The 18165-nt window shown below is 44.7% G+C and overlaps 1 protein-coding gene across 2 annotated transcripts; it reads right to left on the bottom strand.

Moving 5' to 3' along the window:
* Positions 1-298: 298 nt before the first annotated feature.
* hsd17b12b (hydroxysteroid (17-beta) dehydrogenase 12b) lies at positions 299-18139 on the bottom strand. Of its 2 annotated transcripts, XM_069705456.1 has the most exons (11): positions 17962-18139; positions 9027-9073; positions 7930-8005; positions 7175-7282; positions 6809-6873; positions 5984-6028; positions 5010-5044; positions 4223-4304; positions 3044-3109; positions 2763-2912; positions 299-459 (listed from the first exon to the last, which is right to left on the bottom strand). In XM_069705456.1, exons 1-11 carry the CDS (start codon positions 18137-18139, stop codon positions 352-354), a joined length of 960 nt encoding a protein of 319 aa, XP_069561557.1. In that variant the 3' UTR covers positions 299-351. The 2 variants fall into 2 exon arrangements, with proteins under 2 accessions (XP_069561557.1, XP_069561558.1); XM_069705457.1 differs by lacking the exon at positions 2763-2912.
* Positions 18140-18165: the final 26 nt, after the last annotated feature.

An 18165-nucleotide genomic window follows, 5' to 3' on the forward strand; every position in this document is an offset into this window, starting at 1 on the left:
GGGGGGGGGGGTGGAGAGAGAGAGCGAGAGAGAGAGAGGGGGGTGGTGGTGGTGGTGGTGGTGGTTTTATTCCATGTTTTTTTGTCCCATTCATTAAAGCTGTTTACTCCAACACAGAGCTTTCCCTGTTTGGACTGAATACATCCCATCATCTTAGAACTGAGAGCATCTGAAGTGAGACGTTGGCCCCAAAAAAAAAAAAATGTCACATTTTCTTTGCTCGGCCCGCGAGGACGACGATGATGGTGTTGGTAGTCGGACGAGTCATTAACACAGTTGGTTCCACCACCCCCCCCCCCCACCCCCACCCCCTCTGTCTGTCACCGCGGCGCCCGGCGGCCGCCGATCAATCTAGCCCTGCTTCTGCTTCTTGAGGTAACGAGCGCGCTGGGACAGACCCATCCCCATCAGGTGGCTGTTGAGGATCTTGGCCGGCAGCAGAGCCGTAGTCGCCCAACCCTGCGGCGGGGAAATGACAACGGTCAGCCGGTGGCGTTCGCAAATCACAGGTTAGCATTCATTATTCATTTTCCAAACCCACGGGAGCAACAGCTGCGGCGAGGCACGGTCTGCACAAAAGGGAGCGGCCCGCGACGTTTCCGACGCCGGTGCCCTTCGCAAATTAGGACCGAACAACACGTCCCCAACAATAACTGCGCAATTTGGCGAAGACATCGTAAAAAGTAAAAAAAAAAAAAGTTTCCATTTCAGCATTATTCAACCTTCTCTCACTGGACGGTATGAAAATATATTTTTATAGTCAGATGGTGTCTTTTTTTTTTTTTTTTTCCTCTCTGGACTCCGTGGATAAATTCACCTAATTTGGATCACATTTTTATATATGGTACATCGGTGGGCAGTTCAAACTTCAGTCATAAAAATAGGTTTTTTGGGGTTTTTTTTTGCTTAAGCTATAAAAATCAGTTAACGCGGCTTTAACTTTACAGCTTCTCAGACCACGGTATCACAGTCAAAGCAGTTGATTAGGTTCTGCCCAGTTTCTAATCCTCTTTTTAAGTACGGAGCTGTTTTTAAGGACGTGGATTTATTATCAACCTATTCAGTTCGTTGCCAAAAGATTTCCTTTCGTTTCTCGTGTCAATTTCTCTTCAAGCTGAAACTTGTGATTTTGCCGACATGGATTTATAGTTCAATTCAAGGCAACTCTGATGAAGGATAACACGCTTGTATTGTGAACACTTTACTTTTGGCGCGAGATGTCTGCTACCGAGACAAGTTGACTGAGGTTCGTTGGGTCGCACCCAGAGGCAACCGGCCGTGACGTCACCCTTCGGTTTGAAGGTTTCGCGTTTTGGCCGTTGCCACCTCGAGTGTTTGCCGTGGTTTGGAGCCGGAGGCGACCCGATTTGGACGAGACGGGGAGGAGCGAGTTCTGGACCTGACGCCATCTGATTTGGGACCTCGAGGACACTTCGCCCCCGCCCGCCTGTCGCCGTAACCCGGCCGCACCGCGGGCCTGTCTAATCAAACAGGCACGGCCCCGAAAAGGCACCCGTTTGAGGGCTGACATCGAATTAACAACGGCATTATTTTCAGACGGACCGCCGGAAAACTAATAAGAAGGAGGGACTTTAGCTAACTTCATCGTAAGAACTTGTGGAGACAAATTATTCACTTAGTATTTGATGAGAGAAGTTGAATGGGAGTCTATTGAGCCAGAGCCTTTTTTTTTTTTTTTTTGGAGCCGACCTCTAGTGGCCCTCGGCGGTACTGCAGTTTCTGGCACGTCCGCACTGACTCTCCGGTTTTACCATTTCACGCATTCCGACCACGGCGTGCTACTTGAGCGTCTAACGTGGAACACGATCGGCAGCAAAGGCGACGACGTTCGCGGGTGTTTTCTCTGAATGTGCAGAAGGTCGCAGACTTCGCAGCAGCCTCAACCAGATGCTCGTGAGTTTGCGGCTTATTACTGCGAAATGTGCGGCGCTGTGCCACACCACTGAGACAGAGACAGAGACAGAGACAGAGACAGAGAGAGATTATCGGATGATCACGTCGACACTCTCGTCTGCTGTTTGTGGTTTATATGAAACGCGGGGGCCGACGGGAGGAAAAAGAGCCGTGCTGATTTTAGGCCATTTTACACACAAACTGTTGACTCCGCAGGATGTAACGAGCGTCTTGTTTATCCCGCATACAATTTATCGACCACCTGTACTCCTGGAATAGATGACCTGTTATTTGGACGCGCGTCGACAAACACGATCGTCTCTACGTCGGGTCGCGCGGTTCGCCGACGCGGCGTCGCGGGAGCAGCACATGACTGCTGCTCCCGGTGACCTCCGCCGAAATTAAACCAGGTTCGCTCCCGAACGTCTCCGCAGAGTAATTACGGCGCGAGGGCGCAGACAACGCCGAAAGGCAGTGGGGGCGTCCCACTCCATTATTTCCGCGGATGTTTACCTTTCGACAGATGCTTTAGCAACTGTTGACACAACATTAATTCAGCGAATGAAAACGAGCCGGTGGGAGGCGAAACTGAAAATACAGACTCCGCACAGACGAACGACGCAGCGAGGTTTTGGGTTGCATAAAGGAACCGTCGGGTTTTTAAGAGCCTGTGGGTTCGTGGCTCTTCGGCAGCTCGGGACGGGTTGTTTTTTTTCTTTGTTTTTTACACCTCGACGGAGACCGTTTGACTTTTGTCGTACGATCGTTTCAAAGAAGATCGGAAACTGCTCGTGTTGCGTGCGAACGGCGGGCAGCGCCGCGACGCGCACGGAGCGACCCGGACTTACGATGATGGCGTGGGGCAGGTAGCCGTTGGTCTGCGTCTCCAGGCCCACGGTGTTGAGCTCGGCCGCGACGTAGCGCTCCGGGCTGGGTTTGTCCAGCGTAGCCCGTCGGATTTTACTCAGCTTGGTCGCGACGAAAAATGGCAAAACGCTCTGGGGGGAAAGACATGGGAGGACACGAAGTGATATCAGAGCTTCATAAAGAATCGACGCCGTGTTGAAAGACTTCTTTTTCTTGAGCCTCAAGTCCCAACCCCAAAAAAATGACGTTCTCAGTGATTTACCTGGATGATGATGCCTTTGCTCTTGTACTCAGCTTGCAGTCCTCGTGAAAAGAAGTCCACAAATGCCTGTGTGAAATGAAAGGCAGGTTGCTGAGACCGGATCTACGTTTCCAATCAAATCAAGATCGCTGTCGCAACAGGAAACGGCAACAAGAACGACCTCCGAGCGGCAACCGACACGCTGGTGACGGCAGACCTTGACGAAGGCGTAGACCATGCGATGGACAGCGGGCCGTTTTAACGCCGGGGGCTCATTTCACCGTTTGCAATATTCCTCCAAACCGTGATCCCCCACCAACACTATTCTGCCGCTGCTTCCCGGGACGATTGTGATCACTCTAAGGAAATACAAACAAGCCAGTACTTTTTTTTTTCTTCTTCTTCTTCTTCTTCTTCTTCTTCTACCCCTACGGCAGAATGATGTATGGGTATTGTTAAGAGCGTTCTCGAGGTCCAAAAAAAAAAAAAAAAAAAACACAAACAGGTGACAACCAAACACCAAAAAGTTACAGACTCCGTAAAGAATAAAAACCTGTTCAGAAAACTGCAACTATTGCGAAAAGAATCGAGCAACGTGTTCTTCTCAGCGTTAACAGCCGTTTTAATTAAGCTAAATGATCATTAAATTGAGCTGTTTTTATTGCAGAAAGTGGGATTAAGTAGCTTTATGTGACCCACGATTAAGACGGCAGCGAATTATCATCTGAAACTGTGAGCAGCCGGCTGTTTTTAAAAACAACAGACACGTCAGACTGTTAAAAAAAAAAAAAAATATGACGCCACATGCTCCTATAAACATTTTTATTGCTCCACTACCTCAGGACCCGAGTTAGTCACCGACTTATTTACACTCAATAATTGAAATAGTAAAAAAAAAAAAAAAAAAAAAAAAAAAAGACAATCGCTCACTTTGTCTCTACATCTAAATAAATGTTGGACTAACATCTATCATCATCAGATGATTCGGGGATTTTTTTTTTTTTTTTTTTCTCTGCCTCCGTGTCTGTTGGTGGATGAGACGGAATAATTTATGGGGTGAGAACAAAGATGGATTTCTCCTCAAGAGGCCCGGGGTGGATGGCAAGACGTAAACTATTTATGAAGCCGCGATGCGCCGGTAGGTAGCACCTCAGTTAACACATGCTGAAAAGGTCATAAACCGTGTAGTGCGATAATTACCTTGGAGGCAGAGTAGACCGTGAGCAGAGGAACCGGGTACATCCCACTGGCAGACGAGATGTTCAGGATGGCCCCCTTCTTCCTGGAGACAAAACAATATAAGCAAATGTTCCTTTACACAAGAGGGGGCGGGAGGGGGAACAACAACAACAACAACAACAAAAAAACAGAAATTATGAGTGAAAGCGGCGGGGCGTGAAACAAACGCTTCAACCCCGAAATCAATCCCGCGATGATAGAAGAGCGCGGTACTGTGTGTACTTTCACGCTGAGCCAAAACTGCTCCGGTCGTACATCAAAGTAAAACGCCGGTACGAGCAGATAAGATCAAAGATACAGTACCATCAATACTTAAATGTTTACAAGCTCAGGATATTTCGCTCCAGCCGGTGGTGCCTTCGTACAATATTTGATCCAAACGAGACGGGTGTGATTTTAAGAAAATGAATTTCATAATCGCAACGTGCGTGACCGATGATCCCTCCCGGAGTTATTCGGCCGCATTATTCAGCAGCAAGCGGCGGCAGCAGCAGCCTGCGTGTAGCCCGGCAGCGTCTTGACAGCGGGGGACACGTTCCCCCCCCCCCCCCCCCCCCCCCCAAAAAAAAAAAAGGGAAGAAAGTTTCAACTGGAATTCACTCGATGATAAAACGGCCCCGAAAAGATGTAATCACTTTGTTTTTTGTTTTTTTTAAACCTTTTCTAACCGCATATTTCAAACACATCTACTGCTGTTAAGTCAGTATTTCACAGACATCGGTGTTTGTGTGTTTTCACGTGAACTCACCTCTCCACCATTCGAGGTAAAACCAGGCGTGTCATCTGGAAACACAAAAGACGAGAGAGGCGACAAGTTGAGAGATGACGAACAAAAGCACTTGACAGACAGATTTTTGGTTGTTGTTGTTTTTTTTTTTAAAAGCCTACTGGTGCGTGGGTTGTGTGTGTGCAGAGGTGCGCGTCCACATTAGTGAACGTGCGAACGTGTGCGTGTGTGCGTGTGTGTGTGTGTGTGTGTGCGTGCGGGCGGTGGTCAGGGAGGCGAGACAAAGAGAGAGAGGAAATGATAATGATACCAGAGGGAGACCTTTAAAGAAATATTGAATAACATAAATTAGGCGTTAAGAGGGTGGGCGAACATTAGCTGTCGCTCAGGGAACTGCTGAACACGGAGAACAGGGACTTACTGTGTGTGTGTGTGTGTGTGTGTGTGTGTGTGTGTGTGTGTGTGTGTGTGTGTGTGTGTGTGTGTGTGTGTGTGTGTGTGTGTGTGTGTGTGTGTGTGTGTTTTTTTTAGGGGCCTTTTATCAGGTTGTGGAGCTTCCTGACGGTGGATCTCATACCATCTCAGCCATTTTGAATCCACCTGGACAAACTTAATTTCCGAAAGGCGGCCCAGACACCGCGGGGGGGGGGGGGACATTCATAATTCAAAGTTGACAGAGTTTGTTTGCCGCGCGCAGAAACCCGGACCGAAGCCCGACCATCTCTGCTGCGGGTCTCCGAGATGACTTCATAAGAGCGTCTGAAGTCCAAAGTACATCTATCAATCCGCACAGACTCCAGGCTGTAATTACTGCTGAAGGTGAGTCTACTAAATATCACCTTGAAGGCAGATATATTCATGCAGTCATCCGGGTTTTTTTTTTCTCTCTCTCTTTTAATTCGTATCATAGAGGTTGTTTTTTTTGGGGGGGGGTGGGGGCTGTGGGGCTGTTAACCTTGTTAAAAAGTTTATTACGTAAACGTTGCGACACTCACCTGGCACACTGATGTGATGTTAACGTTGACCATGGTGTCGATGAACTGCAACAAGACGAGCGGGAGAATGAATACAGCCGACATTCACTTCAAATATTATTGCAAAGATTGCTGAAACATTAAGATAATTATATTTGAAGTGTTAAGTGTCTGGATGATAATTTGTCTGGGTTAAATATTAAAAAAAAACGTTATTCCGAAAAGGCACCTTTAAAGCAACACTCACAGGAAACGGCACATACATTCTTCGACAAATGAAAAGTGAAACTGCTCCTTTAGACAGATATCAATGTGTAGCAGACGTTACCGACTTTATGACTCACTGAGCTGAACCACTTCATGAATAACAAGTTGGCACTTTCTTCTATTCAACACTTTCAACAGGCAGAAAAGGGATCTGAGTGCAAAGTAGTCGTCTTATATCGATCTTCTTTTAAGTGGAGCTGGATTGATCCAACCTGGACTGCTGTCCAACAAGAGCTGACTGACCTAATACCTGCACATTTAAACGGGAGTGAAGGATTCAGACTTTTATGAACGTCAAAACGGGATGAAGTGCGGCACATAAGAGGTCCGCACGAGCTGCGGGATCATATAAAATGCTTACGGACATGTTATGAGTCATGTTAACGTATGTTATACGCTCATAAGTGAATGTCAAATACAACCATCATAAAACTTTTACTCGATAAAATGTTTCTGGAACATAAAAGAAAAAAAACCAACAAAGCAAATTCACAAACAAAAATGAAACATCGTTCACGTGAGAATACGACAGCTGAATGAAAAGGCTGGAAATCATGTTCAGAAGAACTTTTAACTTACAGAGTCCAGATTGGGGACATTGAGGAAGAATTCAGGGTAAGGATAAGATATTCCAACATTGTTTACTGTAAACAAGAGAGAGAAAAAAACTACTTTAAACATCGAAATACAACATAATACTGACAAACCAATAAATCAGAAGGAGATTTAATATTTTTTCCTTCAGAGTGTCATTCCTATCTTCGGTCTGAGGGGGGCAGCAGAGGGCTGATAAATTAACCTTCATGAACAAATGACAAAACTCAACATTCCTCACCGTGGATTACACAGCAGTTCCTGACGTCCGCAGGCCTCGATTCAGATTGAATCTGCCGCCTTGTGAGACCAGCTAATTAAATTTGAGAAAAGAGGTGGCTGCAGTCTTACCCAACACTCCAATCTCCAGGCCGGCGAGTCCATCTTCAATCTTGGAGTAGATATCTACGGCGCTGAAGTCGGCCGCGATCGTTTTGGTCTCCACGCCGCATTTGCTGGCTGAGGGCGCAAAGATGCATTTAAACATGAGTTTATAGAAGAAATAATGAAAGATAACAGAGCTTCAGTAAAAGGTTTAAGAACGGCCATATTTCTCATCAGGTAGTCGCTCGGAACAGGGAAGCACAGCGCGGAGAAGAAAATATGATTAAACCCTGAAGTAATCATCAACGAGGATATCCCTCCCTTAAGACGACGCTTTCATTTAATTGGACAGATCCACTTTCAGCTCCAGCAGGAGGTTTTTACTGCCCCGTAAGCGGCAGCACCAGAGTCCTGCTGAATCTCTGCTCGGTAAAGGATCACTTGTGCGAAAAACCCGTAATTAAGTGCGATGCCGTTTAGTGGCGGGACGATCGTGCAGTCCCGTACGGGTGCAACATTTCAGCTCCGAGGTAAATGTGGCAGTATGGCAGCACGGATCATTAAAGCTGAACCGCAGTCCGACAGCTGTCATACTTAACACGTGAACTATATTAGTCGTGCGCCTCCGGAGCGCAGGTAAAACTTGATTACCCTCGACTCCAAGACGTGGGATTAGTTCGACTGATGAATTTAATTGAGTAATATTCAACGACATCCCGTACTTCACGGCGAACGGGCGCGTTGAAAATAAAGAGAGAAAAATAAAGACGCGCATCTCTCACCGATCACCTTGGAGACGTCATCCAGCTTCTCCTGAGAGCGGCTGATCAGCACGATGGAGAAGCCTCGGCGGGCGAGCTGCCGACATGAAAAACACGTCAACAAAAGGGAACTCAAGTCGTTGGTTTGGTGTGCAACGTTGAACAAGCTGCGATTGTTCCAAAAAAAAAAAAAAAAAAAATCTTCGTGAAACACCTTTTATATTTAGTTTAGTATTAATGAGATTTTTTTTTTTTTTTTACTTTTTACAGAGACAACAGGATGGAAGTGGCATTGAAGAAAAGAGTGCGTGTGGGGAATAAAGAATGATTCATAAAGGTGTGTTTGACAACGGAGTTGTAGCTCAAACATTTGGGTTTGTGTCTGTAAATTCAAACGGTGTGTGTTTAAAAAAAAAAAAAAAAAAATTTAAAAAATAGTTTGGTCTTTAATTCAGCCCGAGAGGCTAACTCGCTTGGCGGGATCACAAATTCACCCGACTGCGTGAGAATCCATCTCGTCAGGCTTCACGTTTGTGCGCTTGCGTCCGAACGAGCAGGAGTTTGGACCAATCCCGTGTCCCGTGAGGAACTACTGGCAGCTGCCAGCGTGGTTTAGGCGCGCCTGAACAATAATATATTCAAAACTACAGCGATCTTACTGGTTCGGCCGATCACCCGACAACTGTTTCGTCGTGTCGTAGTTATTGAAGTGTCTGCGCTTTTCGAAACCAAAAGGACAAACTCTCTCGTGCTTTTGTGTCACAGACCGTCCGGTGCGTCGGGTTAGCGTGTAAATATTACCCAACGAAAGAACTGGTTGGACGGCGACCGGTCAGTTTGTTTGGTTCTTCCAACGGCAAGTCAGCGAAATACGCAAACTGGAAAATGATTCTGTCCATTTTTTGCACGTAGGCGTGGATCTGAAAACGCAAACGCTTTAATGTTGACACGGGGAACCTGCGGGTATCGCAAGTTAACAGAATCCGGGTTACAGTTCTGCTTTTAAAATTGCAAATCCAAACTTGGAACGTTCAAGGTTACAAAACGAACATAACGGACACAAAACTCTACTTTCAGACAAACCGTTGTGAGTCTGAACATTTCCGGGGGCCTCTTACCTCCTCTGCGTACGCTTTCCCGATCCCGTCTGTGGCTCCTGTCACGACTACAAAGAGGGGGGGGGAACAAAAAAGGGCAGACGGACACTGAATTAGCAGGAAGAAAAGAAAAAAGAAAAATCGATACTGTTTAAAATCAAATATGAAAACTCAGTATTCAATAAGGCGCACGTGCAAAGTCTAGACTCTTTCCATTAATATCGCCTGAGCTCAATTGTCTGGTCTTTATAAAACTGAGAAAAGGAAGTTTCACTACTCCCGTATGCTTTAATATTTATAATTTATAACTAGCCATCATTATTGGCCCACACACACCGGGAGGGCAAGTTAATATAGATATAAACGGACATGAAAAATGGGTTAAAATTACACACATTACTACAACACCACATCATTGTCTCTCGTCTAATGAATGTCGTTGGCCATCGACACAACAGCAAGGAGGAGGAGCAAAATACTGAAAATACAGACGTCCTTAAACACTAAATATTGAGCATTGGCTAAAAATAAAAAAAAAGTCTCCGGCTGCGCGGCCAAATATGTTGACGGCCAAATGTGATCTCACTCCGGGAGCAGATCATGAGCCTAATCTGCTGCCGTCTTTCTTCTGGGAAGGTTTTCAACTCGCTTTCGGAGCTCGGGGCGCAAGCGTTTTGCTCCCGTTGGCCGAGCGGAGCGGCCGACCTCGCCGACGTCGGGTCATCAGGCCCCGGCTTACGGTCCGTGTCGAAGGTGACGCCGTTGAGCCCGGCGCCGCGTACAGTCCAGTCGAGCTCTTCCGCACCGGGACGGATCTGGCTTTGAAGCACGGGGTCACGGCGAGGTCACAACGGGACGGGTCCTTCCTGAAACTGTTGTCACGTAGGTGTAAAAGCTCGCTAGTCAGGCAGTACTTTACAGTGACGCGGAGGAGCAAGGTGTCTCGCAGCGGTCGGAAATCTGGTTCGGGGCTAAAAACACGGGAGGGTTTTCATTTTGGGACAATCCCACGCGTGTGCATTGGTTTGTACCCACAGTATCATGCTTCAACCAGGCTGTGAAGCGACGGCTTCTCAGAAAAAGGTATCCCGTCTCAAGACTCCAGGCAACTGGGAGGTGTCTGAAGGCGGCGTCCGCTGAAAGACCGACAACGGCGTCATCAATTGAGATGCGCAATGGACCCAACAGGCGTCAGAAACATCACCCCGACTTCCTGCGATACGGATTTACACGCAGAGCCAAAGACAACGTGGAACAATCAGTCAGTGATTTGTGTAGACGCGTTTGCGTGTAAGAGTTTCAAAAGCAGTTAAGCTGAGACCTTTGGTGGCATGAAAACAATTAGAAGGTTTTGCCTCACGATGAAACCCCCCCCCCTCCACCCCCCAGACTAAAATGAGAAAAAAAAAAAAGTATTTTAGACAGGCCACGTGTTTTATGCATCTGTATTTAACCTTAAATTTGTGACCATGTGAACTTCCTATCCGAGTCAGAAAACACATTTACGATTAGAGCTGTTTGAACTTGAGATAAAGATATTTCCACAAATAAATATCTTAAAATGTATTGTTGTGTCTCTCTTACTGTAGAGTCATTGGTTGTTGTTTTTTTGGTTGTTTTTTTTTATTATCTTCCCTTGTGTGAACAACAGCGGAGACTAATGTCAACACTGCAAAGCCAGTGCAGAAAAGAAAAAAAAAAAAAAAAGGAGACACCATTGGTGAACAGCCAAAGAGTGCCACCTACAGGAACAGTATCACCACAGAAATCGAATCCGAATATGTCAAGACTTTATGTGGATTATTTGACTGACAGATGATCTCTTGAAAAAAAAAAAAAAAATAATAATAATAATAATTGCAGCACAAAAAAAAAAAAAAAAAAGAAAGCTCCGGTAAAATAAAATGAATGAACTTTCAAAAGGGGGGTGAAGGAGCTGAACGTCAGGTGCACGGGGAGCAGCCGAGGTGAGTGAGGAGGACGAACACAAAGAGAGGGGGAGGAAAGAGAGATCCTCTCTGTCATCGGTGGCGGTCGAGCGAGCAGATGCCCTGGAACTGCCTGGCACAAACAGCAGCGGCAGCGGGCGGCGGCGGGGGGGCTATTTTTAGCAATCCCCATCTTTCAGAAAGGAACCATTCATCACACCTCTGGCTAAATATAACAAAAAAAAAAAATAGGAAGGGGAGCGGGACTGAGAGTCCTACAATATGTCCCCGTGTCACCCCGCGAGGCCCTACTCAGAGAGGAGCACTCACCTCATCCTCGTGTCAACGTACATATTGTACCTTTTTTTTTTTTTTTTTTTTTACAAACTGTGCGATATCGTCTCTCTTCTTATTTTACGGTATTTTGTGGTTTCGACCTACTTGTTAAGAAGTGAAGTGCACTTAGGATGGGAATGCTGGCGCGTCGTTGGGGTCAAAGACCGCGTCGGTCTGGTCGGGTGCGCCTGAGCCGAGCCGAGCCGAGCCGAGCCGAGCCGAGCCGAGCCGAGCCGAGCCGAGCGGCCTCCAGGGCTCTAACAGCGCGGCTTTTACACACTTAAATACTCATGAAATACTACATCAGCGAAATCTCTGCTCCAAACAAACTTTAGTACCCGAGACCAGTCTAAGTCGGTGAAAGATTATTTTGGTTATTTGTCGTCTCATCGTAAAAGTCATTATTTTACACTGAAGTTCCATTTTTTTGGGGGGGGGGGCTTTTCACTTGCCAGAATATGTAATTAAAGGTGAAATCCATCAAAGGCTAAGACTGTGGCAGACTTTTGCAATATTTTTGGCGGATGATAAATTACTTAGATGAGCCTTCCTGAATTGAATTTCATTGTCTCTCGTCTCCGCGTCTAAAACAACCAAGCGACAGCCGACAGTGACGTCGCTCGCTGGTCGGTGAACGGCCGCGATGAAGCCCCGAGTTCGGATTTGGGCCGGCGCCATCGGAGCGGTTTGGAGCAGGAAGTGACCATATTTGGGCGAGATGGGGGAGGAGGGGGGTGATGGATCTGACTCGACCTGATTGGAAACCCGATGATACTACGTCCCGCCCACCACCGATAGCTGTAACCTGACTGCACCGCAGGCCTGTCAGTCAAACAGACACGCCCCCAAAAACACCGTTATTTTCAGATGGACCGCCAGAAAACTAGCGGGGTTTTTTTTTATGACTTTGGGCAGCTATGGAGCTAAATGCTCTTTTAAATGAACTTCAGACTGTTTTCAGACAGTCCGGTCAATTTAAAAGCTTCTTGGATGCAATATCACCAAACCAGTTTTCCAGACTGTAACAATAGTGTAATACCGTCAGTACAGACAATTTCGTTTTTCAAATCAAGACAAAACGAAACAATATCCCTTTCTGTTTGTGCCGTTGCCACAGCGACCAATAAAAAAATTTAAAAAATTTTGAAAAAAATATCCGCGTGAAGATAATAAAGTTCATTTTCAGCAAATATTTTGACGACAATTATTCCCACTCTCGCGCCGTCACTCAGCTACCCTTCGCCGTGCCCATGTCCCCCCTCCGCGTGATTCATCTTCGGTGCAGATGATGCCGAGACGCCGAGCGTCCTCCGGGGGGCTGCAGCAGAGCCAAACAGAAGGGAGTGGAGGAGGAAAAGAGGAGGGGAAAAAACGACAAAACACGAACACGGGGGATCCTGGGGGCAACTAAAAATAGCGCGGCGAGGAGGAGGAGGAGGAGGAGGAAGAGGAGGAGGGAGTCTGCAGGCACAACGACGAGGGAAACATAGGCCGGGTTATTTTTAGTTGTTTTAAGAATGAACTGTTTTGCAGTCAGAAGAGGACAAAAAAAAAAAAAAAAGATTTTACAGCTGACTGCATGTTCCCTTCACTCAAATGAAACAAGGTCTATTTCGGGAACTGCTGCCTCCTGCAAATCTAGGTTAGACTGCCGAGGTGTTCTAATGATGGCGCTACTATGTGCTGCCGTTCGGGCGGAGGGTTTCAAAGCCGACATCATTTAATTGCTGGGCACGTTTAAAGAATCAGGACTGCATCAGGTTGTTTTTTTTTTTTACAATGTCTGCACCTAACGGTAGACATAATGACGATTTTTTTTCCCAATATGTCTGGCACATGGACCTTCTTCACCAGCACCTTATTTATCATCTCAGTCCTCAGACCTCCATCGGGATCAACTCGGGCTTCGTTCAGGAGGCGAAGCTCGGCCGCAGGGACTTTGCGGCGGCGGCGGCAGCAGCGATCGGTCGATTCATCGTTTGGTCGATCGAGAGAGAAAACGAATGGGCAACTGTTTTCAAAATGTATTTCGCGTGCCCAATAATTCTCCGCTGCCCACTTCGCGGATGTTGAGGGTTTGCTGCTTTTCGCTTAAATTGATCGTCGCAAACTGAAGGTCGTTGAGTTTTGGGGCTGTTTTGTTCGGACAAGACGGGACATTTTGAACTCATTGGAAATATTTCACTCAGAAAAGCGAGCGGCAAAGCGGCGGATGGCGGACGGCCGCTGCGTAGCAATCTGACGAAAAACAACAAAACGTCCAGCGAGCCGCTGACGAGTCTCGCAGATGGTAAGATCAGAATTTGACGTCAGCGGCGTGAATCCATGGACCCCGAGCTTCGTTGAGTCAACAGTCCGGCCTGCTGCTGCTGCTGCTGCTGCTGCTGGTGGGGTAATAATGTGGAGAATAAACACTTTGCGACCCTTAATACCAATCGATAAAAGTGTTAATGTCACAGCTGATTTGAGGATTGTAGGGTCAACAATGTACCCAAGATCTAACGGCTAAAAAAAAAAAAAATTTAAAAAAAAAAGACTTTTCAGACGAGAGGTGAAACATTTTCAAGAAGCTCAATTGTTCCAATGTAAAAAAAAAAAAACTTCCAGCATGACAAAGCACCGTGTCACAAAGCAGAAGTCGTCTCCAACCGCTTTTATGAACGCGACATTGAACTCGGCGTCCTCTGTGGTGGGAATTGCCGAGCTGGAAGAAGCCTCAGAAGACCATCGCACGTCTGAAGCAGGAATACTTGCCGCTATTACGTGATTGAGGGGAGTCAGAATAGCGAGTGAGGATCGGCACCAACTATGAGCTCCTTCGCCACAACTAAAAACCCTTAAAAACGTTCAGAGCCCCCTCCTCCATCTCACCCCCCCTTCCCCAAAAAAAAGAGGAGCTGCGTCACCTTCATCCTTGACACCTGGTTAATCTTGAACAATGGCGACAGCCTCCTTCTACAGGTCGTAACAGGCCCTTGCGTTTTAGGAGTATTCGCCCCTTCACCCGGCACCTCTTATCTTCGTCTAGAGGAACCGCAACGATGGAGGACAAATTCCTCCGCAGCCTCCTCGGTCACTAGACCCCAATCCAATAAAGCTCCTTCAGGATGCGGCGGAACGGGCGAGTCGCGCCACGAACGTGTGGCCGATCAAATCTGCAGCAACGACGCGACGGGAATCACGTCGACGTGGATCAGAATCTAAAAGGAAGGTTGTTTTTTTTTTAACATCTTGTGGACTCTGAGGTTAAAAGGGAGAAATTACACCGTATCAGTATGGTGTTCCCGATAAAGTGTACATCAGACAGTATGCGGGCATCATACGATGCCATTGAACACAAACAGTGGGATTAAGGAAAATGAATAATCGTAGGGGCAGCGACCTTAATAATGATAATTAAGCCCTTGTTTCTGATAGGAAGATGCCGTTTGACCAGAAACCGGCGCAGTGACTCGGTATTACGATGACAGCCTCTCTTTCTCTCTCTCTCCCTCACCGTCTCTCTGTCTCTCTCTCTCTGAGCACCACTGAACCAGAATCCCGAGGATCCTGCTTCTCACGTGAAACCCATTTATGAATGGCTCCGGTCCCGTTACGTAATCAGGCCGTCCTCTCCATCAAGTCCACTTCAGCGAGAGCGAGTTTGTGAATGAGAGAAGCGGCCGAGGCCACCGGGGCCGCTTCGCCTCGTTGCATATTCTGAATCATTTTGCATGTGTAATCCAGAAATATTCCCCCGCTCCCCATCTGATGCCGTTCCATTTTTAGCTGCACACGCACACGCACACGCACACGCACACACACACACACACACACACACACAAAAAAGGATCAAAGGCTACTTGAGCTCACGTCCTCAAAACATTTGGCTCTTTCTCTCTCAGCCTGATGTGACGGTGACTGCACAGCCTCGTATTCACGGTTGAATTAAAATCCTCTCGTTCTTAGTGGAAAATCTCAAGTGATAAAAAAAAAATCATAACGGAGTGAAAGTATCCAAGTAAAGAGATAAATACACACGTAAGATAATTTAGGATTGGGAAATACAAATTAAAATTTAAAAAAAAAAAAAAAACTTTACCCTTTACAGACATCCACAACAATTTTCAAATAATATGCTGCAGTATTACACGAAGAATTCATGCGCTGAATAATGCAATGAACCTCATAAGGTAAAAAAAAAAAAAAAAAAAAAAAAAGCAGATTTATTTCAAATTAAATTAAAAAAAAAAAAGTCTAGATTAATATAATTCTAACCCCGTTTATAAATGCTTCAATGAGAGATGCTGAAGTTTTGGTCGTTACTGTCATGACAACGGCTACTGCACACGTCAAGGGAAATTCGGCCCTTCAAAATAAAAGTGCAGCCACAGAAGTTCTGTAAACGTCTAAATAAAAGTTTGTCCCTTTTTTTTTTTTTTTTTTTTAAATCATCAGCCACCCACTCAAGATGGTCCAAGGACCCACCAATTGAGAACCAAGGTTTTAAACCTTAATAGATACGGGTGGGACTCACCACGATAAACTATTATTACTTAAATCACAAAACATTATTATTGCAATTCTAAACATTTGTCCATATGCGGAGTATTGTGATAACATATATTGTGATTTATTACCTTTTTTAACAGCAAATTATGGCCCCAAAGGAAAACTTTATCAATTTTGTCCGTTTAATCTAATAAAATAACCTTTTTTTTCTTGCAGCAAAATTACTGATCAGACAAAAGTATGTATTTTACAATATGGATCCTCGGCGTCTGCGTATTAATACAATACTGCCATGCAAACACTCACGATACTATGTGGTATTAATTTTGGAGCTCTTCTGGAGTTCTTAAATGAATCATTATTCAGAAGATTTCTCAATCCTGTGGTGAAACAACTTTTATGTTAAGATCTGAACTTTGAACACCAGACGCATCAACATTTAAGCAATCCCCGCAGTCTGTTCAAATTTCAAGGTCCAGTCAGCGAGAGCGCCGGACAGATGGACAGCTTTCAATCTGATTTGATAATCCCCTCCGAGCCGTAATCCAATCGCAAGATTTACTACAGTTTGCAACCGATGAGGCAAGGCTGAGTATTCTCTGCTCATCCTTTGTTTCCTGTTTAAAAAAAAAAAAAAAGTACCACAGACTAACAGTGTACTTTTCTGTTGCTGGAGCAAAGAGGCTATTGTGCGCAACAAGTATGCGCTGAAGCATTATGGGAAAACCGGAGACTTCGCCATTTACCAGAGGGAAACAGTCGCGCAGCTGTAAAGTGGTGCAACAGCGCAGCATTGCACAGGTCGGTCATGACGTGTTCAGAGAACACGAGACGAAAATAACTTCATTAAAGAGAATGTGTCCGCTTGTAATACACACCCTCTTTAATTAATTACCAACGAATGCAAATGAATGCAACAAATGAGTAAATTCAGTTTAAAAGTGTTGTTGTGCTCGACTATATAATATCGAGAGGCGTCTACTTGTTGTGTCTTTACTGTACATATTTGAGCAGTACAGCGAAAAACGAGCACAAACTATGAAACGTTATCATTAAGTCATAATTGTAAATTGAGGGTTAAAAAAAAAAAAAGATATATTTGAAAGCTATTAAATACAAATGTGTTGTGGGAGGTCATGATGAACGGAGCTCTTGCATCCGTGACCCGGTGGTGACGTCGAACGTGGTCAGAGGTGCGACACACTACAACGTTCAGCCAGAAGAGGTCAGCGAACGCCGGTTTTTAAAAAGCCTGATATTCAGAAGCTCTTTCACAATAACACACCAAGACTTCAAAATGTGCCAATGAATAAGCAGAAAGGTTAAAAATATGAGATGGGATATTTTTTTTTTATTATTTTTTTGTGGAATACCCACGTTGGAGATCTTTAGATTTATTAATAATAGTTAACTCTTTTAGTTCTCCAGATTAAAGAAAGAATTTAAATTCAATCGCCATATTTGTCACTTAATTTTGAGATGCATATTTAACAATATATTTAAGCTTTGATGTCCTTTATCGAGTTTGTTTTAACACTTTATTGGCATATTTCTTTTTTAATTTTTTTTTTTATTGAAAATAAATGCACATCTATTTAGTTCTATTGTTTGTTTTTTTTTTAGTTAACTTTTAGTATTAGTTATTCTTTTTCGGAGTATTTTCTTTTCAAACGTTTTAACAATTCAAGGGAACGTGCAGAGCACAGAAGTTTAAACAACAAGTAAATAAATCAATCAAATAAATAATAATTATAATAACAATAATAACAATAATAATAATAATAACAGTACTAATAATAACAATAATAGTAATAACAATAATAATAACAATAATAATAACAATAATGATAATAATAATAATAATAACATAATAATAACAATAATAATAATAATAATAATAATAATAATAACAATACTAATAATAACAATAATAGTAATAACAATAATAATAACAACAATAATGATAATAATAACATAATAATAACAATAATAATAATAACAATAATAATAACAATAATGATGATAATAATAATAATAACATAATAATAACAATAATAATAACAATAATAATAATAATAACAATAATAGTAATAACAATAATAATAACAATAATAATAATAACAATAATGATAATAATAATAATAAATAATAATAATAACAATTTGTTTTGAAAGTTTCGGTGTCCCTGTCCAGCCTCTCACCTGCCCACGTCCCCAGGTTGGTGGGGGACACGAGCCGCCCGTTGCCCAGCACCCACACCCTGATCCCGGACAGCACGCGGCACACGGAGCACACCGTCAGCCAGGCCGCGGTCAGCGCGCCGAGCCAGAAGAGCGGCGTCTCCGCGGCCCGCAGCACGGCTTCTCCGCCAGACGACATAGCTGCTGCTGCAGCACACACACGCA

The sequence above is a fragment of the Brachyistius frenatus genome, unplaced genomic scaffold (genome assembly GCF_029030835.1).
Source record: "Brachyistius frenatus isolate BFR_SWC_R1_liver_20210118 unplaced genomic scaffold, ASM2903083v1 Contig_56, whole genome shotgun sequence".
Classification (NCBI taxonomy): domain Eukaryota; kingdom Metazoa; phylum Chordata; class Actinopteri; family Embiotocidae; genus Brachyistius; species Brachyistius frenatus.

Excerpts from the sequence above, each read along its gene's own strand:
- hsd17b12b (XM_069705456.1), bottom strand. The coding sequence starts at position 18,139 with ATGTCGTCTGGCGGAGAAGCCGTGCTGCGGGCCGCGGAGACGCCGCTC. Across the intron at positions 8,006-9,026 it reads GGAAAGCGTACGCAGAGGAG|CTCGCCCGCCGAGGCTTCTC; the intron begins GTAAGAGGCCCC and ends TCATGTCGGCAG. Across the intron at positions 3,110-4,222 it reads CGGTCTACTCTGCCTCCAAG|GCATTTGTGGACTTCTTTTC; the intron begins GTAATTATCGCA and ends CATTTCACACAG.